Below are 26,790 nucleotides of genomic sequence, written 5' to 3'. Positions count from 1 at the left end.
GGTGATTGGCTCTCACACCAGGGCCTGATTGGCTCAAGTGACTGTCCATATCATCACAGTGGGCGGGTCGTCTCTCCCTCCCGAAGAATGGGATCTGCTGTAATGTAATCAGTCATCATCATGGGCAGTCCCTCGGAGTCGAGGAAGACTTGCCGTGTAGAGTGCTCGCTTTGGGAATCTTGTGTCAGGCGTGCGAACAATGTGGCCTGCCCAGCGGAGCTGATCAAGTGTGATCAATGCTTCAATGCTGGGGATGTTGGCCTGAATGATGACACGAGTGTTGGTGCGTCTGTCCTCCCAGGGGATTCGGTGCACATTAATGAGGTCAACACGTGCAGGGCAGTGGGACCAAGTGAGAATGAGGAAATATAGTACTGGAGAAATTAATGGGACAGAAAGCTGATAAACCCCCTCGACCCGACGGCCTACAACTATTTTAAGTTGAACCTACAAATGAAGTGTCCCCTTTTAAAGGGGTACTAAAACCGACCAACAAACAAATTTAATTTTAGACTTTAAACGGATCAAATTAAAATTTGGTTGCCGGGGTGATGATGGACTCCAGTCCCTCTGGTGCCCACCTCTCCTGACAGCCGACATCCTAGGGTTTTGAAAGCAGTGGCTTCGGAGATAGTTGATGCATTGGTTGTCAACTTCCAAAATTCTATAGATTTCAGACTGGTTCCTGCAGATTGGAAGGTAGCAAATGTATCGCCGCTATTTAAGAAAGGAGGGAGAGAGAAAAAAAAATAAAGACTTGCATTTATGCAGGGTCTTTTCTCAACCACTGGATGTCTCAAAGCGCTTTACTGCCAATCAAGTACTTTTAGATTGTAGTCACTGTTGTAATGTCATAATCATGACCCTCTTCAAGAAAGGTGACAAGTCCAATTGCAGTAATTACAGAGAAGTTTCCCTGCTGTCTACCACAGGGAAAATTATCGCAAGAATCCTCCTAATCGCCTTCTCCCAATGGCTGAAGAGCTCCTTCCAGAGTCGCAATGCAGATTCCACCCACTAAGGGGCGCAATGGACATGATCTTCACCACGCGACAAATTGAAGAAAAATGTAGGGAGCAGCACCAGCCTCTGTACATGGCCTTCTGTACGGGCGATATTACAGAGGTGGAAATAGGTCGTCTTAATTATACTATGGATGTGTGCTCAAAGCTCATTTCAGGATCAAATATGACATCATGGTTGCGTACAGTCTGGTTCAGCCTCAGACAGAAGTTGGGGAGAGGGATGGAGTTAGAGTCTAGGGAACAGAGATTGTGGCAGGGACCAAAAACAATGGCTTCGGTAGAGAAACCATCGTGTGAACCTTGCATTTCTATAGCCGTTTTAACATAGTAAAACATCCCAAGGCACTGACGAAGAGCGTGATCAATAAATATTTTTCACACTGAGCCACAGGAGATATCAGGACACATGACCAAAGACTTGGTCAAAGAGGTAGGTTTTATGGAGCATTTTAAAGGAGGAGAGGTGTATAGAAGGTAGAAGCACTTCAGAAGAACAGTGAGAGCCCAATCAGGGCGGTGACCTCATGTAACGGTCTGCCCCGACTTTGCCTCTGTTTTGGACGATAAAATGTGGCTAGTCTTGGGCGACAACAGAGGAAACCAGGTCCTCATCTGCATGTCAATGTCACAGCGACCTCCTCATGGAACAGCTTCAATCTCTTAAACATAGAAACATAGAAAATAGGTGCAGGAGCAGGCCATTCAGCCCTTCTAGCCTGCACCGCCATTCAATGAGTTCATGGCTGAACATGAAACCTCAGTACCCCCTTCCTGCTTTCTTGCCATACCCCTTGATCCCCCGAGTAGTAAGGACTTCATCTAACTCCCTTTTGAATATATTTAGTGAATTGGCCCCAACCACTTTCTGTGGCAGGTTCACCACTCTCTGGGTGAAGAAGTCTTCCTCATCTCAGTCCAAAATGGCTTACCCCTTATCCTTAGACTGTGACCCCTGGTTCTGGACTTCCCCAACATTGGGAACATTCTTCCTGCATCTAACCTGTCTAAACCCGTCAGGATTTTAAACGTTTCTATGAGGTCCCCTCTCATTCTTCTGAACTCCAGTGAATACAAGCCCAGTTGATCCAGTCTTTCTTGATAGGTCAGTCCCACCATCCCGGGAATCAGTCTGGTGAATCTTCGCTGCACTCCCTCAATAGCAAGAATGTCCTTCCTCAAGTTAGGAGACCAAAATTGTACACAATACTCCAGGTGTGGCCTCACCAAGGCCCTGTACAACTGTAGCAACACCTCCCTGCCCCTGTACTCAAATCCTCTCACTATAAAGGCCAACATGCCATTTGCTTTCTTAACCGCCTGCTGTACCTGCATGCCAACCTTCAATGACTGATGTACCATGACACCCAGGTCTCGTTGCACCTTCCCTTTTCCTAATCTGTCACCATTCAGATAATAGTCTGTCTCTCTGTTTTTACCACCAAAGTGGATAACCTCACATTTATCCACATTATACTTCATCTGCCATGCATTTGCCCACTCACCTAACCTATCCAAGTCACTCTGCAGCCTCATAGCATCCTCCTCGCAGCTCACACTGCCACCCAACTTAGTGTCATCCGCAAATTTGGAGATACTACATTTAATCCCCTCGTCTAAATCATTAATGTACAATGTAAACAGCTGGGGCCCCAACACAGAACCTTGCGGTACCCCACTAGTCACTGCCCGCCATTCTGAAAAGTACCCATTTACTCCTACTCTTTGCTTCCTGTCTGACAACCAGTTCTCAATCCACGTCAGCACACTACCCCCAATCCCATGTGCTTTAACTTTGCACATTAATCTCTTGTGTGGGACCTTGTCGAAAGCCTTCTGAAAGTCCAAATATACCACATCAACTGGTTCTCCTTTGTCCACTTTACTGGAAACATCCTCAAAAAATTCCAGAAGATTTGTCAAACATGATTTCCCCTTCACAAATCCATGCTGACTTGGACCTATCATGTCACCATTTTCCAAATGCGCTGCTATGACATCCTTAATAATTGATTCCATCATTTTACCCACTACTGAGGTCAGGCTGACCGGTCTATAATTCAGTTTTCTCTCTCCCTCCTTTTTTTAAAAAAGTGGGGTTACATTGGCTACCCTCCACTCGATAGGAACTGATCCAGAGTCAATGGAATGTTGGAAAATGACTGTCAATGCACCGCTATTTCCAAGGCCACCTCCTTAAGTACTCTGGGATGCAGGCCCTGGGGATATATCGGCCTTCAATCCCATCAATTTCCCCAACACAATTTCCCGACTAATAAAGATTTCCCAGTTCCTCCTCCCTACTAGACCCTCTGACCCCTTTTATATCCGGAAGGTTGTTTGTGTCCTCCTTAGTGAATACTGAACCATAGTACTTGTTCAATTGGTCTGCCATTTCTTTGCTCCCCGTTATGACTTCCCCTGATTCTGACTGCAGGGGACCTACGTTTGTCTTTACTAACCTTTTTCTCTTTACATACCTATAGAAACTTTTGCAATCCGCCTTAATGTTCCCTGCAAGCTTCTTCTCGTACTCCATTTTCCCTGCCCTAATCAAACCCTTTGTCCTCCTCTGCTGAGTTCTAAATTTCTCCCAGTCCCCAGGTTCGCTGCTATTTCTGGCCAATTTGTATGCCACTTCCTTGGCTTTAATACTATCCCTGATTTCCCCAGATAGCCACGGTTGAGCCACCTTCCCTTTTTAATTTTTACGCCAGACAGGAATGTACAATTGTTGTAATTCATCCATGCGGTCTCTAAATGTCTGCCATTGCCCATCCACAGTCAACCCCTTAAGTATCATTTGCCAATCTATCCTAGCCAATTCACGCCTCATACCTTCAAAGTTACCCTTCTTTAAGTTCTGGACCATGGTCTCTGAATTAACTATCATTCTCCATCCTAATGCAGAATTCCACCATATTATGGTCACTCTTCCCCAAGGGGCCTCGCACAACGAGATTGCTAATTAGTCCTCTCTCATTACACAACACCCAGTCTAAGATGGCCTCCCCCCTAGTTGGTTCCTCGACATATTGGTCTCAAAAACCATCCCTTATGCACTCCAGGAAATCCTCCTCCACCGTATTGCTTCCAGTTTGGCTAGCCCAATCTATGTGCATATTAAAGTCACCCATTATAACTGCTGCACCTTTATTGCATGCACCCCTAATTTCCTGTTTGATGCCCTCCCCAACATCACTACTACTGTTTGGAGGTCTGTACACAACTCCCACTAACATTTTTTGCCCTTTGGTGTTCTGCAGCTCTACCCATATAGATTCCACATCATCCAAGCTAATGTCTTTCCTAACTATTGCATTAATCTCCTCTTTAACCAGCAATGCTACCCCACCTCCTTTTCCTTTTATTCTATCCTTCCTGAATGTTGAATACCCCTGGATGTTGAGTTCCCAGCTCTGATCATCCTGGAGCCACCTCTCCGTAATCCCAATCACATCATATTTGTTAACATCTATTTGCACAGTTAATTCATCCACCTTATTGCGGATACTCCTTGCATTAAGACACAAAGCCTTCAGGCTTGTTTTTTTAACACCCTTTGTCCTTTTAGAATTCTGCCGCACAGTGGCCCTTCCTGTTCCCCGCCCCGGGCCTCTCCGCCCCCCATCTCCCCTCCGTTTCCTGCCTCTGCCTCCCTTTTGTCTCCCTGTGTCTCCCTGCATTGGTTCCCATCCCCCTGCCATATTAGTTTAACTCCTCCCCAACAGCACTAGCAAACACTCCCCCTAGGACATTGGTTCCGGTCCTGCCCAGGTGCAGACCGTCCGGTTTGTACTGGTCCCACCTCCCCCAGAACCGGTTCCAATGCCCCAGGAATTTGAATCCCTCCCTGCTGCACCACTGCTCAAGCCACGTATTCATCTGCGCTATCCTGCGAGTTTACTTCCTGTCCGTGCATGAATAAAAGCCGCAGGAATCATTGTTTAGTGGGAATCATTTGTTTCGACTGTAATGTATGTAACAAAGCCACAATTGTGTCGCTCAGCAGTGTAGGATTCTGCTTCTTCAACTGACCCGTATGAAAGACACAGCAACAGGTAGTCTTAGTTCAACTATTTTACTTGATTAGTCAACAGTAAGCAAATAATTCATCCACTTCCTTAGGTACAAGTCCAAACGATTGATTAGTTTGGTTGATCTCTTGTAGATCTCTGTGTGGGGAATCAACCCACTCGACTGCAGTATCGTTGCTTAGTCTCCCAGTCCTTTCTATCCCCTGGGTCAGTCATATGGCTGGGCTGATCCTTGCAATGAGGGTGTTGACCAAGTCTCAACATGATGTTCCGTGCTTGTCTCAAGGTTTCACATACAATCATATTCAGTGTTAGGAAACCCCATCAATAGCAGTGATTTAATAGAAGATACACAATCAAGAATACTCTAGAGTTCCATAACTTTAGTCCGTAAATTTAATAGACCTCTGTGGTTCCTAGGCATAAAGAGAAGCATAGGATTTAGTCAATAGCTAAAGCTTCCAAGGGACACATGCACTCCCTGAGACTGAGTGAGTGAGCAAAGACCATTTTTAATTGACTGTGAACTTCAGGGTATTCTTTTAACAGATATTTCTTCAGACTGAAGAGCAATAGATAGAACTTATAGCAAAAAAAGGATAGGGCTGCGTATCAATACTGACGAGGAATTTTGGCCGTTGAGTTTCAGGCTGTGGAAAGTTGCCCAAAATGTATCCCAACACAGAATCATGCTCAATCCCTCTTGTGAAGGTGACTGCTGGTGAAGGTGATAATGTGGAGCAGAAAATATCTGGCAGGAGCTGGGAAGTCACCACCCAGGATATAATGTTAATGATCTGCCCTAACTGTCTTCCCGTCTCGCTATGCTGCCATTAGGTTTATTGCTGGAGTTGCCCGGTTGACGATGGAGAATTTCCTACTTTGATCACAACAGTTCCCGGGTAAATGTTCAGGGAGCTGTGTACTTGGATTTCAGGAACACGCCCCATTTATCGAACCTCTGTGCTTTACTCGATTCAATCTCGCCTGTGATTCTTTCCCCTTTTAATTTATAATTCAAGACCTTGCACTTGCCTGTACTGAAAAAAATGTGTTCTGTCACAGGGAGAATGTTTATTTTTTATAACACATGGGGTGGGGGTGGGGGGTGGACACCTCAGAAGCAAAAGGATTGAGAATCCCTTCTCTCGGCTACATCAGCTCCCTGCAGCCCAAGGACAGACTGGAGGAGGAGCTGCCAAAGTGAATTCCAAGCATCCTGTCTCTCGACAAGAAATACCCTGGGTATTTTTCCAATCACTTATCTACGCTGTGTACTGGATGAAGTCTCACACCTGAGGAGGCTGTGGCTGAAAACGCAACACAGGTGGGGACAGAGTGCTTCACTTGTACAGTTGCTACAGTTGTACAGGGCATTGGTGAGGCCACACCTGGAGTATTGTGTACAGTTTTGGTCTCCTAACCTGAGGAAGGACATTCTTGCTATTGAGGGAGTGCAGCGAAGGTTCACCAGACTGATTCCCGGGATGGCGGGACTGACCTATCAAGAAAGACTGGATCAACTGGGCTTGTATTCACTGGAGTTCAGAAGAATGAGAGGGGACCTCATAGAAACATTTAAAATTCTGACGGGGTTAGACAGGTTAGATGCAGGAAGAATGTTCCCAATGTTGGGGAAGTCCAGAACCAGAGGTCACAGTCTAAGGATAAGGGGTAAGCCATTTAGGACCGAGATGCGGAGGAACTTCTTCACTCAGAGAGTGGTGAACCTGTGGAATTCTCTACCACAGAAAGTTGTTGAGGCCAATTCACTAAATATATTCAAAAAGGAGTTAGATGAGGTCCTTACTACTAGGGGGATCAAGGGGTATGGCGAGAAAGCAGGAATGGGGTACTGAAGTTGAATGTTCAGCCATGAACTCATTGAATGGCGGTGCAGGCTAGAAGGGCCGAATGGCCTACTCCTGCACCTATTTTCTATGTTTCTATGTTTGTATGTTTCACCATCTCCGCCAATGGATTTGTGTTTCAGTGGGGTTTAGTCACCAGCTTGCTGTGAAGAACTACAGTGAGGGTACAGTAGCATAGTGGTTATGTTACTGGATTTGTAATCCAGAGGCCTGGACTAATAACCTAGAGATGCGCGTTCAAATGCGAATCACACCACAGCAATTCAAATTCAGTTAATTAAATAAATTTGGAAATAACAATCTAGTATCAGTAATGGTAACCATGAAACTGTGGTTAAAAACCCATCTGGTTCACTAATTTTCTTTAGGGAAGAAAATCTGCCATCCTTACCCGGTCTGGTCTATATGTGACTCTTAACTGCCCTTTGAAATGATCTAGCAAGCCACTCAGTTGTATCAAACCGCTACGGAAAACAGTAATAAGAATGAAACTGGACCGACCATCCAGTATCTGCTTCGGACATGACAAAGGTACACCCAGCCCAGTTGACCCTTCAAAGTCCTCCTCGCTAACATCTGGGGACCACTACTGATAGAGCTGGCCGAGTCCTGACGGACATAGCTGCCAGACTTGTGCCAAAATTGGGAGAAGTGTCCCACAGACTGGTCAAGCAACAGCTTAGTCATACTCACAAAATCATACCTTTCAGCCAACGTCCCAGACTCCTCCATCACCATCCCTGGGTATACCCTGTCCCACCGGCAGGACAAATCCACCAGAGCTGGTAGCACAGTGGTAAACGGGAGGGAGGGAGTGGCCCTGGGAGTCCTTAACATTGACTCCAGACCCCATGAAGTCTCATGGCTTCAGGTCAAGCATGGGCAAGGAAATCCCATGCTGATTACCACCTACCGCCCGCCCTCGGTACTCCACCATGTTGAACACCACGGGGAAGAAGCATTGAGTGTAACAAGGGCACAGAATGTACTCTGGGTGGGGGACTTCAATGTCCATCATCAAGAGTGGCTCGGTAACATCACTACTGACCAAGCTGGCCGAGTCCTGAAGGACATAGCTACCAGACTGGGCAGGTGGTGAGAGAACCAACACGAGGGAAAAACCTACTTGATCTCGTCCTCGCCAATCTACCTGTCGCAGATGCATCTGTCCATTACAGCACTGGTAGCAGCGAGCACCGCACAGTCATTGTGGAGAGGAAGTCCCGTCTTCACACTGAGGACAACCATCCATTCTGTTATGTGGCACTACCACCGTGCTAAATGGGATAGATCTAGCAGCTCAAAACTGGGCATCCATGCAGCACTGTGGGCCATCAGCAGCAGCAGAATTGTATTCCACCACAATCTGTAACCTCAAAGTCTGACATATCCCTCACTCTACCATTACCATCAAGCCAGGGGAACAACCCTGGTTTAATGAGGAGTGTAGAAGAGCATGCCAGGAGCAGCACCAGGTGTACCTAAAAATGAGGTGGCAACCTGAGGAAGCTGCAACTACACACATATAAAATGCAGAAGCAGCAAGCTATAAACAGAGCTAAGCAATCCCACAATCAACGGATCAGATCAAAGCTCTGCAGTCCTGTCACATCCAGTCATGAATGGTGGTGAACCATTAAATAACTAACGGGAGGAGGAAGCTCCATGAATATCCCCAACCTCAATGATGGCGGAGCCCAGCACGAGTGCAGAAGACAAGGCTGAAGCGTTTACAACCATCTTCAGCTGGAAGTACCGAGTGGATGATCCATTTTGGCGTCCTCCTGAGGTCCCCATCATCACAGAAGCTAGTCTTCAGGCAATTCGATTTGCTCCACATATCAAGAAACGGCTGAGCGCACTGGATACATCAAAGGCTATGGGCTCCAACAACATTGTGCTCCAGAACTAGCTGCGCCTCTAGCTAAGCTGTTCCAGCACAGCTACAACACTGGCATCTATCCGACAACGTAGAAAACTGCCCGGGTATGTCCTGTCCACAAAAAGCAGGACGAGTCCAATCCTGCCAAATACCATCCCACAAGTCTACTCTCAATCATCAGCAAAGTGATGGAAAGTGTTGTCAACAGTGTTATCAAATGGCACTTACTCACCAATAACCTGCTCACTGATGCCCAGTTTGGGTTCTGCCAGGACCACTCAGCTCCAAACCTCATTACAGCCTTGGTCCAAACATGGACAAAAGAGCTGAATTCCAGAGGTAAGGTGAGAAGTGACTGCCCTAGATATCAAGGTAGCATTTGACCGAGTGTGGCATCAAGGAGCCCTAATAAAATTGAAGTCAATGGGAATCAGGGGTAAAACTCTCCACTGGCTCGAGTCATATCTAGCACAAAGGAAGATGGTTATGGTGGTTGGAGATCAATCATCACAGCCACAGGACATCACTGCAAGAGTTCCTCAGGGCAGTGTCCTAGGCCCAACCATCTTCAGCTACTTCTTCAACGACCTTCCCTCCATCATAAGGTCAGAAGTGGGGATGTTCGCTGATGACAGCAGTGTTCAGTGCCATTCACAACTCTTCAGATGATGGAGAAGTCCATGCCCAAATGTAGCAAGACCAGGACAACATTCAGCCATCGGTTGATAAGTGGCAGGCAACATTCACACCGCACAAGTGTCAGGCAATGACTATCTCCAACAAGCGAGAGTCTAACCACTGGCCCCTTAACATTCAAATGGCACTACCATCGCCGAATCCCTTATCATCAACATCCTGGGTGTCACCATTGACCAGAAACATAACTGGACCAGCACATAAATATTGTGGCTACAAGAGCGGGTCAGAGGCTGGGCATTCTGCGGCTAGTGTCTCACCTCCTAACTCCCCAAAGCCTTCCCACCATCTACAAGGCACAAGTCAGGAGTGTGATGGAATACTCTCCACTTGCCTGGATGAGTGCAGCTCCAACAACACTCGAGAAGCTCGACACCATCCAGGACAAAGCAACCCACTTGATTTGCATCTAATCCACCACCTTAAACATTCACTCCCTACATCACCGGCGCACCGTGGCTGAAGTGTGAACCATCCACACGATGCACTGCAGCAACTCGCCAAGGTTTCTTCGGTAGCACCTCCCAAACCCTCGACCTCTACCACCCAGAAAGACAAGGGCAGCAGGCACATGGGAACACCACCACCTCCAAGCTCCCCTCCCCATCACACACCACCCTGACTTGGAAATATATCGCTGTGTCAAAATCTTGGAACTCCCTCCCTAACAGCACTGTGGGAGCACCTTCCCCACACGGCCAGCAGTGGTTCAAGGCGGCGGCTCACCACCACCTTCTCAAAGGACAATTAGGGATGGGCAATAAATGCCAGCCTTGCCAGCGACGCCCACATCCCAGGAACGAATAAAATAAAATGAAGTGCAGTCACTGTTGCAATGTAGGAAACGTGGCAGTCAATTTGTTCACAGCAAAGTCCCACAAACGGCAATGCGATAATGACCAGATAAATCTGATTTTAGTGATGCTGTCTGAGGGATACATATTAGCCAGGACACCTGGGAGAATTTCCCTGTTCTTCTTTGAAACAACGGCTGTGGGATCTTTCACGTCTAGCCGAGAGGGCTGGCGGGGGGCTCGGTTTAGCGACTCAGCCAAAAGACAGATATTGTAGCTATTAAGAGCCAAGACCCAACGTCTGTGCTGCAGAACTGGACAATGCAAGTCGCTGTCTGTCCACAGAAACCGGGATAATACACGCTGCGAGAGTTGCATCATATTTGATGACCGATGTAGGCGTGTTATAGAAAGGGTAGAAATAGAATGCAAGGCCTCTTCTGTGCCATAATTCTGCTCAGAACAGCCTGGATTGGCAACGCTCCTGGTTCCCGATGGGTATCCTATTTGTAAGTATAAGAGACATTTTTGCTTGCTTGTAACCACGTATACATTCAATAGATTTGAAAGTTAACGTGTCTTTAGTCGAATTGGAGAGCAAGAGGCAGCGTTTCAGACTGTGAATCGAGCAGCAGATTCCCCAGTGGGTGGGTGGTCCATGTTATGACCGGCCTCTTCCTGCCAGGCCTCCCCTATAATGTGAACGATAGAAGAGATTATTCAGCTGTGTACACCTTGCAGGAGTGACGGCCGAGTGCAAGAATATTGCAGTACAGTGTGAAAGCAAATAAAGCTCCCTATGGTGAGCATTTCTCCAATTTACCTCTAAGGTTGCCCTCGGTTCCCCTGTGCTCGCTGACCTAGATTGGCTCCCGGTCCGGCAATGCCTCCAATTTAAACATCTCTCCATCGCCTCATCCCTCCCGAGCTCAGTAACCTCCGCCAGCTCTATAATCCACCGAGATCTCTGCGCTTCTCCAATTCTGGCCTCTTGTGCGTCCCCGATTTCCATCGCTCCACCATTGGTGGCCGTGCCTTCAGCTGCCTGGGTCCTGAGCTCTAGAATTCCCTCCCTAAACCTCTCCGCCTCTCTCTATCCTTCTTTGAAACAGTCCTTAAAACGTACCTCTTTGACCAAGCTTTTGCTCACTTGCCCCAATATCTCCTTATGTGGCTCAGTGTCAATTTTTGTCCGATTAACACTCCTGGGAAGCGCCTTGGAACGGCTGTACCACGTTAAAGGTGCTATGTAAATGCAAGTACTTGTTGCCTGCCCACAATCTGCTCTGCCTCCTCTTTACAGGTGCTCAGGGTTCCCAGCATTACTGCTCCTCTCCAGATTGTAATTCTGTGACACTGGTCATAGACAGCTTTTCCCTGGGAGGGAGGGAGAACAATGTGAAGGGGGCACATGAGGGGCAAGGACACGTTCCCTCCACAGGAGGGGCCTGCATCCGATGATGACATGTGGAGGTACCTCGCCATTTTAAACAATTGTGCTTAAAGACTGGCAGGGGCCCTTGCGGCAGGTTAGAAGTGCAGAGTAATTAAAATTGAAGCAGTGGTGGCCTGTGTAATGTAGTATTGTAGTGTAAGATGAACCTGATGCATCCCATACACCTCTAAACTGGCCCCCTCTGAAGCTAACCGAATGAGACGCAGTTGTGAAATGCTCATTTAGGAGACTAAAAATCAACACTAAAGGGGCTATCCCATCACTAAAGGTAGCAACACAGGTTAAGGCGGCCAAAAAAAAAGCAAACAAAGCATTTCTAGAGGGATAGAACTGAAACAGAGACATTATGTTAACCTTGTATAGAACCTTGGTTCGACCACACTTGGGAGCATTGTGCACAGTCTCCATATTATAAATAGGATGTAGAGGAACTGGATAAGGAGCAAAACAGATTTACTAGAATGGTACCAGAATGGAGAGGTTATACCCATCAGGAAAGACTGAACAGGCTGGGACACTTCGCTCTAGAAGACTGAGGGGTGACCTGATAGAGGTCTTCAAGATTATGAAAGGGTTCGATAGTGTAGAAAATATGTTACCAGTTACAGTCGAAACCAGAACTAGGGGCCATAAATAGAAGATAGTCATTAATAAATCCAATAGACAATTGAGGAGAAACCTCTTTACCCAGCGATCGGTTAGAATGTGCAACTCGCTACCACAAAGAGTGGTTGAGGCGAATAGTATAGATGCATTGAAGGAGAGGCTGGATAAACATGAGGGAGAAACGAATGGAAGAAAAACAGACTTGCATTTATATAGCGTCTTTCACGACCACCGAATGTCTCAAAGCACTTTACAGCCAATGAAGTACTTTTGAAGTGTAGTCACTGTTGTAATGTGGGAAACGCAGCAGCCAATTTGCTTACAGCAAGCTCCCACAAAAAGCAATATCATAATGAACAGATAATCTGTTTTTGTTATGTTGACTGAGGGATAAATATTGGCCCAGGACACCGGGGATAATTCCCCTGTTCTTCTTCAAAATAGTGGCTTTTACATCCACCCGAGGGGACAGATGGGGCCTCGGTTTAATGTCTCATCCGAAAGATGGGATATGATATGAAAGGAAGGATATGTTTATGGGATCAACAACAACAAAAGGAGTGTTATCAGACAAAAGTTTGACCTGACTCACATAAGGAGAAATTAGGGCTGATGGCCAAAAGCTTAGTCAAAGAGGTAGATTTTAAGGAGTATCTGAAAAGGAGGAGGTAGAGAGGTTTAGGGAGGGAGTTCCAGAGCTTGGGGCCCAGGCAGCTGAAGGCATGGCCACCAATGGTGAAGCGATTATAATCAGGGCTGCTCAAGAGGCCAGAATTCGAGGAGCACAGATATCTCGTGGGGTTGTGGGCCTGGAGGAGATTACAGAAATAGGGAGGGGCGAGACCATGGAGGGATTTGAAAACAAGGATGAGAATTTTTAAATTAAGGCGTTGCTTAACTGTGAGCCAATGTAGGTCAGCAAGCACAGGGGGTGATGGGTGAGCAGGACTTGGTGCGAGTTAGGACACGGGGCAGCCGAGTTTTGGATATCCTCAAGTTTAGGGTAGAATATGGAATGCGTTGGAACAGTCAAGTCTGGTGGTAACAAAGACATTGATGAGGGTTTCAGCAGTGATGAGCTGAAGCAAAGGGCGGAGAGGGGCGATGTTATGGAGGTGGGAATAGACGGTCTCTTATGTCGCTGATAGGTGATCGGAAGCTCATTTCAGGGTCAAATATGACACCAAGGTTGCGAACAATGTGGTTCAGCCATAGACAGATGTTAGGGAGAGGGATGGAGTCAGTGGTTAGGGAACGCAGTTTGTAGCGGGGACCAAAGATAATGGCTTCGGTCTTCCCAATATTTAATTGGAGGAAATTTCTGCTCATCCAGTACTGGATGTTGGACAAACAGTCTGACAAGTCAGAGACAGTGGAGGGGTTGAGAGAAGTGGTGGTGAGGTAGAGCTGGGTGTCGGCAGCGTACATGTGGAAACTGTCGCTGTGTTTCCGGATGATGTCGCCGAGGGGCAGCATGGAGATGAGAAATAGGAGGAGGCCAAGGATAGATCTTTGGAGGAGACCAGAGGTAACGATGCGGGAGGTGGAAGAGAAGCCATTGCAGGAGATTCTCTGGCTACGATTAGATAAATAAGAATGGAACCAGGCGAGTGCAGTCCTACCCAGCTGGACGATGGTGGAGCGGCGTTGGAGAAGACAAATTTAAAAGCATTGCATCTGAATGCACAAAGCATCTGTAATAAGGTAGGCGAATTAACAGCGCAAATAGATGTAAACGGATACGATATAGTTGCAATTACGGAGACATGGTTGCAGGGTGACCAGGGTTGAGAACTGAATATCCAAAGATATTCGATATTTAGGAAGGACAGGCCAAAAGGAAGAGGGGGTGGTGTGACATTGTTAGTAAAGGATGAAATCAGGAGCAAGTGAGAAAGGATATTGGCTCAGAAAGATTCATTAAAAGGCATGACAGTGGACAGGCAATGGCTAATATTTAAAGAACGAATGCATGAATTGCAACAGTTATACATTCCTTTCTGGCTTAAAAACACAAAAGGAAAAGTGGCCCAACCATGGCTAACAAAAAAAATTAAGGATTGTATTAGATCCAAAGAGGAGTTATACAAAGTTTCCAGAAAAAGTAGCAAGCCTGAGGATTGGGAACAGTTTAGAATTCAGCAAAAAAAGGACCAAGAGATTGATTAAGAGGGGAAAAATAGAGTACGAGAGTAAATTTGCAAGGAACATAAAAAACGACTGCATAAGTTTGTACAAGTGCGTAAAAAGAAAAAGATTAGTGAAGACAAATGTAGGTCCTTTACAGCCAGAAATGGGAGAATTTGTAATGGGGAACAAGGAAATGACAGAACAATTAAATAAATACTTCGGTTCTGTCTACACAGAAGAGGACACAAATAATGTCCCAGAAATGCAAGGGAACCAGTGGGTCTAGTGAGCAAAAGGAAATGATTATTAGTAAGTAAATAGTGCTGGAGAAACCAATGGGACTGAAGGGCGATAAATCCCCAGTACTCTGCATCCCAGAGCACTAAAAGAGGTAGCCATGGAAATAGTAGATGCATTGGTTGTCATCTTCCAAAATTCTATAGATTATGGAACAGTTCCTGCAGATTGGAGGGTGGCAAAATGTAACCCCATTATTTTAAAAAAAGGAGAGAGAAAACAGGGAACTACAGACCAGTTAGCCTGACATCAATAGGAGGGAAAATGCTAGAGTCTATTATAAAGGATGTGATAACGGCACACTTAGATAATATCAACGGGATTAAACAAAGTCAACATGGATTTATGAAAGGAAAATCATGTTTGACAAACCTACTGGAGTTTTTTGAGGATATAACTGATAGAACAGATAAGAGAGAACCAGTGGATGAAGTGTATTTGGATTTTTAGAAGGCCTTTGATAAAGTCCCACATAAGAGGTTAGTGTGTAAAATTAAAGCACATAGAATTGGGGGTAATGTATTGGCATGGATTGAAAATTGGTTAACTGACAGGAAACAGGTCTTTTTCGGGGTGGAGTATATAAATAAATAAATGATTTGGATGAGGGAGCCAAATGTAATATTTCCAAGTTTGCCGATGACACAAAATTAGGTGGGATTGTGAATTGTGAGGAGGATGCAAAGACGCTGCAAGGCGATTTCGATAGGTTGAGTGAGTGGGCAAACACATGGCAGATGCAGTATAACGTGGATAAATGTGAAGTTATCCACTTTGGTAGGAAAAACATAAGGACAAAGTATTATTTAAATGGTGATGACTTGGGAAGTGTTGATGTACAGAGGGACCTGGGTGTCCTTGTACACAAGTCATTGAAAGCAAACATGCCAGTGCAGCAAGCAGTGAGGAAGGAAAATGGTATGTTGGCCTTCATTGCAAGAGGATGTGGGTACAGGAGCAAGGATGTCTTACTACAGTTATACAGGGCCTTGGTGAGACCGCACCTGGAGTATTGTGTGCAGTTTTCATCTCCTTACCCAAGGATATACTTGCCATAGAGGGCGTGCAGCGAAGGTTCATCAGACTGATTCCTGGGATGGCAGGACTGCCGTATGAGGAGAGATTGAGTCGACTAGGCCTGTATTCACGAGAATCTAGAAGAATGAGAGGGGATCTCATTGAAACGTATAAAATTCTGACGGGGGTTGGACAGACTGGATGCGGGGAGGATGTTTCCACTGGCTGGGAAGTCTAGAACAAGGGGTCACACAATCTCAGGATACGGGGTAGGAAATTTAGGCCCGAGATGAGGAGAAATGTTTTCACTCAGAGGGTGGTGAACCTGTGGAATTCTCTACCACAGAAGGCTGTGGAGGCCAAGTCACTGAATATATTTAAGAGGGAGATAAATAGATTTCTAGAAACAAAAGGCATCAAAGGTATGGGGAAAAGCAGGAATATGGTGTTGAGATAGAGGATCAGCCATGATCATATTGAATGGCGGTGTAGACTCGAAGGGCCGAATGGCCAACTCCTGCTCCTATTTTCTATGTTTCTTTGTTTCAACCGTATCAAAGGCTGCAGGCAGGTCAAGAAGGCTGAGGAGGGATAGTTGACCTTTGTCACAGTCACAAAGGATGTAATTTGTGACTTTGATGAGAGCCTTTTCGGTACTGTGGCAGTGGTGGAAACCTAATTGGAAGGATTCAAACATTGAGCTCTGGGAAAGATGGGCACAGATTTGGGAGGCGACAACACGTTCAAGGAAAGGGAGGTTGGAGATGGGGCGGTAGTTTGCAAGGACGGAGAGGTCAAAGGTTGTTTGTTTTGAGAGGGGTGATGACGCATATTTGAAGGCGAGGGAGACAGTACCTGAGGAGAGAGAACCGTTAACAATTTCAGCTAACAAGGGAGCTAGAAAAGAAAGTTGGGTGGTCAGCAGTTTGGTGGGAATAGAGTCAAGGGAGCAGGAAATGGGACTCATGGACAGGATGAGCACAGAGAGGCCATGAGAGGAGATCGGAGAGAAACTGGAGAAAGATGTGAGGTCAGGCCGAGGGCAGGGGGGAACCTCAGAGGAAGTTTGGCCCGGTGGGCTAGGGGAAGGAAGGGAAGTGGCAGAGGCAGTTGATTGGATGGTCTCAATCTTAGAGACAAAGTAGTCCATGAGATCCTCGCACTTGTCAGATGCGAGGATGGAGGAGACGGGAAAGGGATTTAAGAAGACGGTTTGCAGTAGAGAATAGAAGCCGGGGATTATCTGTGTATTCCAGAATGATCCTGGATAGTGAGCAGTTTTGGCAGATGAGAGCAGGACCCAAGCTTTATGTGGTCCAGCCAGATCTGGCGGTGAATGGCTAAACCAGTTGACAGCCATACCCATTCAAGTCTGCGTCCCTTGGACATAAGGGAGTGAAAATGAGAGCCGTACCAGGTCAGATGAAGATGGGTGGAAGGAGGCTCGAGTGGAGCATAAACACTGGCATGAACCTGTTGGGCCGAATGGTCTGTATCTGTGCTGTAAACACCATGTATGTAATAGTATGCAATGTAAGATGGTGGTTCTGTGTATTTGAACACTTTAGATGAGTGATAATACAAAACAGCTGCAGAGCATAGAGGGCAAGGCAGATCTCTCAATCGGTTCCCCATCTACTATCAACACACCCATGGGGCTGTAGTATCTACAGGATGTACTGCTGCATCTCCCAAACCGGCAAACTCCACTCCCTAGAATGACAAGGGCAGCAGGTGCATAGGAACACCACCACCTCCAAGTCACACACCATCCTGATTTTGGAAATATAATCGGCCGTTCCGTCGTCATTACTGGGTCAAAATCCTGAAACTCTCTACTCAACAGCACTGTGGGAGCATCTTCACCACACGGACTGCAGCAGTTAAAGAGGGAGACTAGGGATGGGCAATAAATACCAGCCTTGCCAGCGATGCCCACACCCGAAGAATGAATATTGCAAAAGAAATCGTGTGACATCTGACTGGCTCAGTTATGACACCTGACTGCCCCAACAGTTCTGTTCTACAATTCTGTGAAGGCTAATGACTTCCATCTGCAGCGGAAGTGTAAACGTTACGTATGAAAACATTACATCAACAGTTCCTGTACCCCCTGTAACCGCGCACCTTGCATTTCACGATAGTAGTTACCTTCACTCACGCTGCCTCTTCTTGATGCTCTCAGTGACTTTGTCCATCGCTTCCCGGTATCTGGGCCCCTCCTGAACTTTGCCACAGTATTTCAAGGAAGGAGGAAACCACTGCCGTTGGCTTGTCTCTTTCCAGAGAATTCGCACAACCGCAGTCTGTTCATCGAACACACCTCCATGAGTTACTTCTACCGGCTTATCGTGTTGATTCGAAGCCTTTTCCAGCAGGACCACGGCACATATGTCTTCCCTTTTTATTGCCCGATCCCCTATTGTGGAATTAACACTCATTTTAATAGCTTGTCCTTTTGTGTATTTTTATTGCAACTATTCCCATGTCACAACAGATTAATATAAAAGAATCGTAGAATGATACAGCGCAGGAGGCCATTCGGCCCATCGTGCCTGTGTCGGCTCTTTGAAAGAGCAATCCAATTAGTCGCATCCCCCAGCTTTATCCCCAGAACCCTGCAAATTTGCCCTCTTCAAATACATGTCCGTTTGTCTTTGAAAAGTTACGAAGAAATCTGATTCCATCGCCCTTTCAAGTCATGCGTTTCAGATCATAACAACCCACTGTGTATAAAATTCTCGTTTCCTCTCTTGCCAATTATTTTAACTCTATGACCTCTGTTTACTGACCCACTTGCCAAAATAAATCGTTCGCCCAACTTGCTCTACCAAACCCCTCACTATTGTGAATACCTATGTTAGGTCTCACCTTAATCTTCTCTGCTCGAAGGAGAACAACTCCAGCTTCTCTGGTCTCTCTACATAACTGATCCCTGGTTCCATTCTAGTAAACCTCCACTGCACCCTCTTCCAGGGAACATCCTTCCTAAACTGTGGTGCCCAGAATGGTCAAAATACTCCAGCGGAGGCCTAACCAGACATTTGTAAAGGTTTAGCATGGCTTACTTGCTTTTGTATTCAATTCCCCCAATTACAAAGCCAAGTATCCCATACACTTTCTTATCTGCCTTATTACCCTGTCCTGCCACCTTCAAAGATTTGTGAATATGCACCCCCAGGTCCTTCTGCACTTTCAACCCCCTCAAAACAGCGCCATTTAGATTATAATGCCTCTCCATGTTGTTTCTCCCAAAGTACATCACTTCACACTTATCCACATTAAGTTACATCTGCCATGTGTCTGCCCATTTCACCAGTCTGTCAATGTCCTCCTGAAGTCTGCTATCATGCTCACTATTTACAACATTGACAAATTCTATATCGTCCACAAACCTTGAAATTGTACTCAAGTCCCAGTCATCTATATATAACAAGAAAAGCAATGGTCCTTAATATTAACCCTTGTATACTTCCCTCCAGTCAGAAAAACATCCATTCATCTCTACTCTCTGCCTCATATCCTTAGCCAATTATCACCTTCAATACCATGTGCTTCTATTTTCTGAATAAGTCTGTTATGAGGTACGTTATCAAATACCTTTTGAAAGTATATATATATATATATATATAACATATATATATATATATATATATTATATATATATATGCACACAACATCTACTGCACTACCTTCATCAACAACAACCACTTTGACAATGGTCCCGAGTAATTTCCCCACCATGGACGTTAAGCTGATTGGCCTGTAGTTATCAGGTTTATCCCTCTCCCCTTTTTTGAACAGGGGTGTACAACAGTTCCAATCCTCCAGTCCTCTGACACCACTCCCATATCCAAGGAGGATTGAAAGATTGTGGTCAGAGCTTCTGCGATTCCCACCCTAGCTTCCCTCAGCAACCTAGATGCAGCCCATATGGACCGGGTGACTTGTCATCTCCCCTCTGGTTCTTTTGGCAATTACCTTAGCTCTGTGTCCTCTACCACAAGCCTTCAAATTTTGAACATCTCTATCTAACCTCCACACCCCGACCTTCTCCAGTCTTTTCATGTAACTGAAGTCCTTCATCATGGTACCATTCTAATAAATCTTTTCTGCACTGCCTCAAAGGGCTTGACATCCTTCCTAAACTGTGGAGCCGAGAATTGGCCACAATACTCCAGCTGGGGCCTAACCAATGAAGGTTTAGCATAACTTCCTTCCTTTTGTACTCTATGTCTCTATTTATAAAGCCAAGGGTCCCCCTATGCTTTTTTAATAGGCTTCTCAAGTCCTGCCACTTTCAGTATTTCTGTAAGTAAACCCCAAGGTGTCTCTGTTCCAGCACCACCTTTAAAATTGTACCATTGAGTTTATATTGCCTCTCCTCATATCTCCTTTCAAAATACATCATCACATTTCAGACTTGCATTTATACAGCACGTTTCACAACCTCAGGATGTCCCAAAACACTTTGCAGCCAATGAAGAGCTTTTGTTGTAAAATAGGAAACATGGCAGAAAAATTAAGCACAGCAAGCTCCCACAAACAGCAATGAGATGAATCCATTTTCAGTGTTGGTTGAAGGATAAATATTGGCCCAGGATACCAGAGGGAATTCTTCAAGATAGTGTCATGGGATCTCTTACATCCAGACGGCAGACGGGGCCTCGGTTTAACATCTCATCACAAAGATGGCACCTCAGACAGTGGAGCACTCCCTCTGTCCATCACTGGGCATCACAGCCTGGAATATGTGCGCTACTTATTGGAAAGGAAATATACAGAAAGAGAGGCAAAGTGAGACAGAATAAAACTATTACTTTCAATCCACTGTAGAGCGTTGCGGAGATCCTCAGTTTCACGCGAGACTTTGTAGACAAACAGAACACATGGAATCCCAGGATCCTCTACACTTCTGGGATTGCCCATTCGATTCACAAAGTCTTCATGTGCTTCTCCTTGCCCGTAGGATTCCACTGGTATAAAATAGAACTTGTGCTGAATAATTCATCAATACACAGGGGGCATTTAATTCAGTAAAAGCAATAATATGATACTCGGAGACTGAGAGAAGGTCCATTAAATTTACAGCAATAGGAACACGAGTTAGTAACTTACACTGTACAATGCTCACCCCCCCCTCTCAGCCTTCCTCCTCCTTCCCCATCCCTTGCTTCTCTCTCTCTCCCTCCTCCCCCAAGAGGCCTACCAAAGGCCCAGCAGCGTTGGGAGCAGCAGTCGCGAGGCGGAACGGCGAGAGGTGAGAGACAAACTAAAGGCAAAGCAGCAAGCTACTGCAGGGGGAAAGGGCAAAAAAGTAAAAAGAAATCAAAAAGTGACGTCACAGCCAAGGAGGTAAGTGATTGGGGAGTAGTTTTTCCTTATCTTTATCTTTTTCTTTTCAGTAAGTAACCTTTGGCATAGTTGCCAAATTTAATTAATTTAAGGGTTAAGTCATGGCAGGAGAGCCCAGTCCCGTGTCATGCTTCTCCTGTGCTATGTGGGAAATCAGGGACAGTGTCCCTGACAACTACATATGCAGGAAGTGTATCCAACTGCAGCTCCTGACAGACCGCATTGCGGCACTGGAGCCGCGCATGGATTCACTCTGGAGCATCCGCGATGCTGAACATGTCGTGAATAGCACGTTTAGTGAGTTGGTCACACCGCAGGTAAAGGTTACAAAGGCAGATAGGGAATGGGTGACCATCAAGCAGAACAGGAATAGGAAGGCAGTGCAGGAGTCCCCTGCGGTCATCTCCCTCCAAAACAGATACACTGTTTTGGGTACCGTTGGGGGAGATGGCTCATCAGGGGAAGGCAGCAGCAGTAGCCAAGTTCATGGTACCATGGTGGCTCTGCTGCAGAGGAGGGCAGGAAAAAGAATGGGAGAGCTATAGTGGTAGGGGATTCTATTGTAAGGGGAATAGATAGGCGTTAGTGCGGTCGCAACCGAGACTCCAGGTTGGTATGTTGCCTCCCTGGTGCAAGGGTCAAGGATGTCTCGGAGCGGCTGCAGGGTATTCTGGAGGGGGAGGGTGAACAGCCAGTTGTCGTGGTGCATATAGGTACCAACAATATAGGTAAAAAACGGGATGAGGTCCTACAAGCTGAATTTAGGGAGCTAGGAGTTAAATTAAAAAGTAGGACCTCAAAAGGTAGTAATCTCAGGGTGGCTGCCAGTGCCACGTGCTAGTCAGAGTAGGAATCACAGGATAGCTCCGATGAATACGTGGCTTGAGGAGTGGTGCAGAAGGGAGAGATTCAAATTCCTGGGACATTGGAACCGGTTCTGGGGGAGGTGGGACCAGTACAAACCGGACCTGGGCAGGACTGGAACCAATTTCCTAGGGAGGAGTGTTTGCTCGTGTTGTTAGGGAGGGGTTAAACTAATATGACAGGGGTATGGGAACCTATGCAGGGAGACAGAGGGAAGTAAATTGGGGCCAGAAGCTAAAGCTAGAAAGAAGAAAAATAAAAGTGGAGGGCAGATAAACCAAAGGCAAAAATCAAAAAGGGCCACATTACAGCAAAATTCTAAAGGGGCAAAGGGTGTTAAAAAGACAAGCCTGAAAGCTCTGTGCCTCAATGCGAGGCGTATTCGTAATAAGGTGGACAAATTAACTGCACAGGCAGCTATTAACGAATATGATATAATTGGGATTACGGAGACATGGCTCCAGGGTGACCAAGGCTGGGAACTCAACATCCAGGGGTACTCAACAGAAAGGAAGGATAGACAGAAAGGAAAAGAAGGTGGGGTAGCGTTGCTGGTTAAAGAGGAAATTAACGCAATAGTGAGGAAGGACATTAGCCTGGATGATGCGGAATCTGTATGGGTGGAGCTACGGAAAACCAAAGGGCAGAAAACGCTAGTGAGAGTTGTGTACAGACCACCAAACAGTAGTAGTGAGTTTGGGGACAGCATCAAACAAGAAATTAGGGATGCGTACAATAAAGGTACAGCAGTTATCATGGGCGACTTTAATCTACATATTGATTGGGCTAACCAAACTGGTAGCAATGCGGTGGAGGAGGATTTCCTGGAGTGTATAAGGGAAGGTTTTCTAGACCAATATGTCGAGGAACCAACTAGAGGGCTGGCCATCCTAGACTGGGTGATGTGTAATGAGAAAGGACTAATTAGCAATCTTGTTGTGCAAGGCCCCTTGGGGAAAGAGTGACCATAATATGGTAAAATTCTTTATTAAGATGGAGAGTGACATCATTAAGTCAGAGACTAGGGTCCTGAATTTAAGGAAAGGTAACTTCGATGGTATGAGACGTGAATTGGGTAGAATAGACTGGCGAATGATACTTAAAGGATTGACGGTAGATAGGCAATGGCAGACATTTAAAGATCACATGGATGAACATCAACAATTGTACAGCCCTGTCTGGAGTAAAAATAAAAAGGGGAAGGTGGCTCAACCGTAGTTAACAAAGGAAATTATGGATCGTGTTAAATCCAAGGAAGAAGCATATAAATTGGCCAGAAAAAGCAGCATACCCAAGGACTGGGAGAAATTTAGAATTCAGCAGAGGACAAAGGGTTTAATTAGGAGAGGGAAAATAGAGTATGAGAGGAAGCTTGCTGGGAACATAAAAATTGACTGCAAAAGCTTCTATAGATATGTGAAGAGAAAAAGATTAGTGAAGACAAACGTAGGTCCCTTGCAGTCAGAATCAGGTGAATTCATAAGGGGAAACAAAGAAATGGCAGACCAATTGAACAAATACTTTGGTTCTGTCTTCAAGAAGGAAGACACAAATAACCTTCCGGAAATACTAGGGGACCGAGGGTCTAGCGAGAAGGAGGAACGGAAGGAAATCCTTATTAGTCAGGAAATTGTGTTAGGGAAATTGATGGGATTGAAGGTCGATAAATCCCCAGGGCCCAATAGTCTGCATCCCAGAGTACTTAAGGAAGTGGCCCTAGAAATAGTGGATGCATTGGTGATCATTTTCCAACAGTCTATCGACTTTGGATCAGTTCCTATGAACTGGAGGGTAGCTAATGTAACACTTTTTTTTTATAAAAGGTGGGAGAGAGAAAACAGGGAAGTATAGACTGGTTAGCCTGACATCGGTGGTGGGGAAAATGTTGGAATCAATTATTAAAGATGAAATAGCAGCGCATTTGGAAAGCAGTGACAGGATCGGTCCAAGTCAGCATGGATTTATGAAAGGGAAATCATGCTTGACAAATCTTCTAGAATTTTTTGAGAATGTAACTGGTAGAGTGGACAATGGAGAACCAGTGGATGTGGTGTATTTGGACTTTCAAAAGGTTTTTGACAAGGTCCCACACAAGAGATTAATGCGCAAAATTAAAGCACATGGTATTGGGGGTAATGTACTGAAGTGGATAGAGAATTGGTTGGCAGACAGGAAGCAGAGAGTCGGGATAAACGAGTCCTTTTCAGAATGGCAGGTAGTGACTAGTGGGGTGCCGCAGGGTTCAGTGCTGGGACCCCAGCTCTTTACAATATACATCAATGATTTAGATGAAGGAATTGAGTGTAATAGCTCCAAGTTTGCAGATGACACTAAGCTGGGTGGCGGTGTGAGCTGTGAGGAGGATTCTAAGAGGCTGTAGGGTGACTTGGACAGGTTAGGCGAGAGTGGGCAAATGCATGGCAGATGCAGTATAATGTGGATAAATGTGAGGTTATCCACTTTGGTGGCAAAAACAGGAAGGCAGAATATATCTGAATGGCGACAGATTAGGAAAAGGGGAGATGCACTGAGACCTGGGTGTCATGGTACATCAGTCATTGAAAGTTGGCATGCAGGTATAGCAGGCGGTGAAGAAGGCAAATGGCATGTTGGCCTTCATTGCTATGGGATTTGAGTTTTGGAGCAGTGAGGTCTTACTGCAGTTGTTCAGGGCCTTGGAGAGGCCTCACCTGGAATATTGTGTTCATTTTTGGTCTCCTAATCTGAGGAAGGACGTTTTTCTTATTGAGGAAGTGTAATGAAGGTTCACCAGACTGATTCCCGGAATGGCAGGACTGACATATGAGGAGAGACTGGATCGACTGGGCCTGTATTCACTGGAGTTCAGAAGAATGAGAGGGGATCTCATAGAAACATATAAAATTCTGACGGGATTGGACAGGTTAGAGGCAGGAAGAATGTTTCCGATACTGAGGAAGTCCAGAACCAGGGGTCACAGTCTAAGGATAAGGGGTAAGCTATTTAGGACCGAGATGAGGAGAAACTTCTTCACTCAGAGAGTTGTTAACTTGTGGAATTCTCTACCGCAGAAAGTTGTTGAAGCCAGTTTGTTAGATATATTCAAGAGGGAGTTAGATGTGGCCCTTATGGCTAAAGGGATCAAAGGGTATGGAGGGAAAGCAGGAAAGGGGTACTGAGGTGAATGATCAGCCATGATCTTATTAAATGGTGGTGTAGGCTCAAAGGGCCGTATGGCCTACTCCTGCATCTTGTTTCTATGTAAGATCATGGCTGATCTGATCATGGACTCAGCTCCACTTCCCTGCCCGCACCCCATATCCCCTTATCGTTTAAGAAATGTCTATTTCTGTCTTAAATTTATTCAATGTCCCAGCTTCCTGAGGCAGCGAATTCCACAGATTTACAACCCTCAGAGGAAATTTCTCCTCATCTCTGTTTTAAATGGGCAGCCCCTTATTCTAAGATCGTGCCCTCTAGTTCTCGTCTCCTCCATCAGTGGAATCATCCTCTCTGCATCCACCTTCTCAAACCCCCTCATAATCTTATACGTTTCGATAAGATCACCTCTCATTCTTCTGAATTCCAATGAGTAGAGGCCCAACCTCCTCAACCTTTCCTCATAAATCAACCCCCTCATCTCCAGAATCAACCTAGTGAACCTTCTCTGAACTGCCTCCAAAGCAAGTATATCCCCCCTTTCGTAAATATGGAAACCAAAACTGCACGCAGTATTCCTGATGTGGCCTCACCAATACCTTATATAGCTGTAGTATAACTTTCCTGCTTTTATACTCCATCTTCTTTGCAATAAAGGACCAAGATACCATAGGCCTTCCTGATCACTTGCTGTACCTAAATGCTATCCTTTTGTGTTACATGCACAAGTACCCCCAGGTCCTGCTGTACTGCGGCACTTTACAATCTTTCTCCATTTAAGTAATAACTTGCTCTTTGATTTTTTTTCTGCCAAAGTGTAGGACAGACAGAAAGTAAAAGGAGGTGGGGTAGCACTGTCAATAAAGGATGAGATCAGTGCGTTAGTGAGAAACGATATTGGCTCAGAAGATCAAGATGTTGAATCAATTTGGATGGAGATAAGGAATAATAGGGGGAAAAAGTCACTGGTGGCATAGTCTATAGGGCCCCTAATAGTAGCTACACTGTTGGACAGAGTAAATATCAAGAAGTAATGGAGGCTTGTAAAAACAGGAACCACAATAATCATGAGCGATTTTAACCTTCATATTGATTGGACAAAGCAAATTGGTCAGGGCAACCTTGAGGAAGAGTTCATATAGTGTATCTGGGATAGTTTCCTTCAACAGTACGTTGCGGAACCAACCAGGAAGCAGGTGTGCAATGAGACAGGATTAATAAACGATCTCCTAGTAAAGGATCCTCTAGGAATGAGTGACCATAACATGGTTGAATTTCAAATTCAGTTGAAGGGGTGAGAAAGTTAGATCTCCAACCAGTGTCCTAAGCTTAAATAAAGGAGACTACAAAGGTATGAAGGCAGAGTTGGCTAAAGTAGACTGGGGAAATAGATTAAACTGTGGGACGGTTGATGAGCAGTGGCAGACATTTAAGGAGACATTTCATAACTCTCAAAAATATATCCCAATGATAAGGAAAGACTGTAAGAGAAGGGATAATCACACATTCATCTGCTCTATCCTCCTGTTTCTATACTCACTTGCGCAGGATACCGGGAGTAATCGGGAAATTACTACCTACTGCTTTTTAATCTCTTTCCTCGTTCCCTAAAATCAGCCTGCAGG

The 26,790-nt window shown here is 45.6% G+C and overlaps 1 protein-coding gene across 4 annotated transcripts in view; it reads right to left on the bottom strand.

Annotated features, from left to right (window-relative positions):
• Positions 1-26,790, bottom strand: part of LOC139240382 (uncharacterized) — a 43,782-nt gene that overhangs the window by 14,726 nt on the left and 2,266 nt on the right. Inside the window, exons 2-4 of one of the 4 annotated variants that reach the window (XM_070868869.1) lie at positions 20,629-20,784; positions 17,960-18,227; positions 5,090-5,475 (exon numbers count right to left, since the gene is read on the bottom strand). In XM_070868869.1, the coding sequence (XP_070724970.1) occupies positions 17,962-18,227; positions 20,629-20,784 (422 nt within the window). In that variant the 3' untranslated portion in view covers positions 5,090-5,475; positions 17,960-17,961. Of the gene's footprint in view, positions 1-5,089; positions 5,476-6,589; positions 10,995-15,832; positions 15,946-17,959; positions 18,228-20,628; positions 20,785-26,790 lie in introns of those variants that run through there. The other 3 variants (XM_070868870.1, XM_070868871.1, XM_070868872.1) reach the window with 3 other exon arrangements.

The sequence above is a fragment of the Pristiophorus japonicus genome, chromosome 31 (genome assembly GCF_044704955.1).
Source record: "Pristiophorus japonicus isolate sPriJap1 chromosome 31, sPriJap1.hap1, whole genome shotgun sequence".
In the NCBI taxonomy this organism is placed as follows: domain Eukaryota; kingdom Metazoa; phylum Chordata; class Chondrichthyes; family Pristiophoridae; genus Pristiophorus; species Pristiophorus japonicus.
This window is presented reverse-complemented; position numbering and strand designations above follow the sequence as displayed.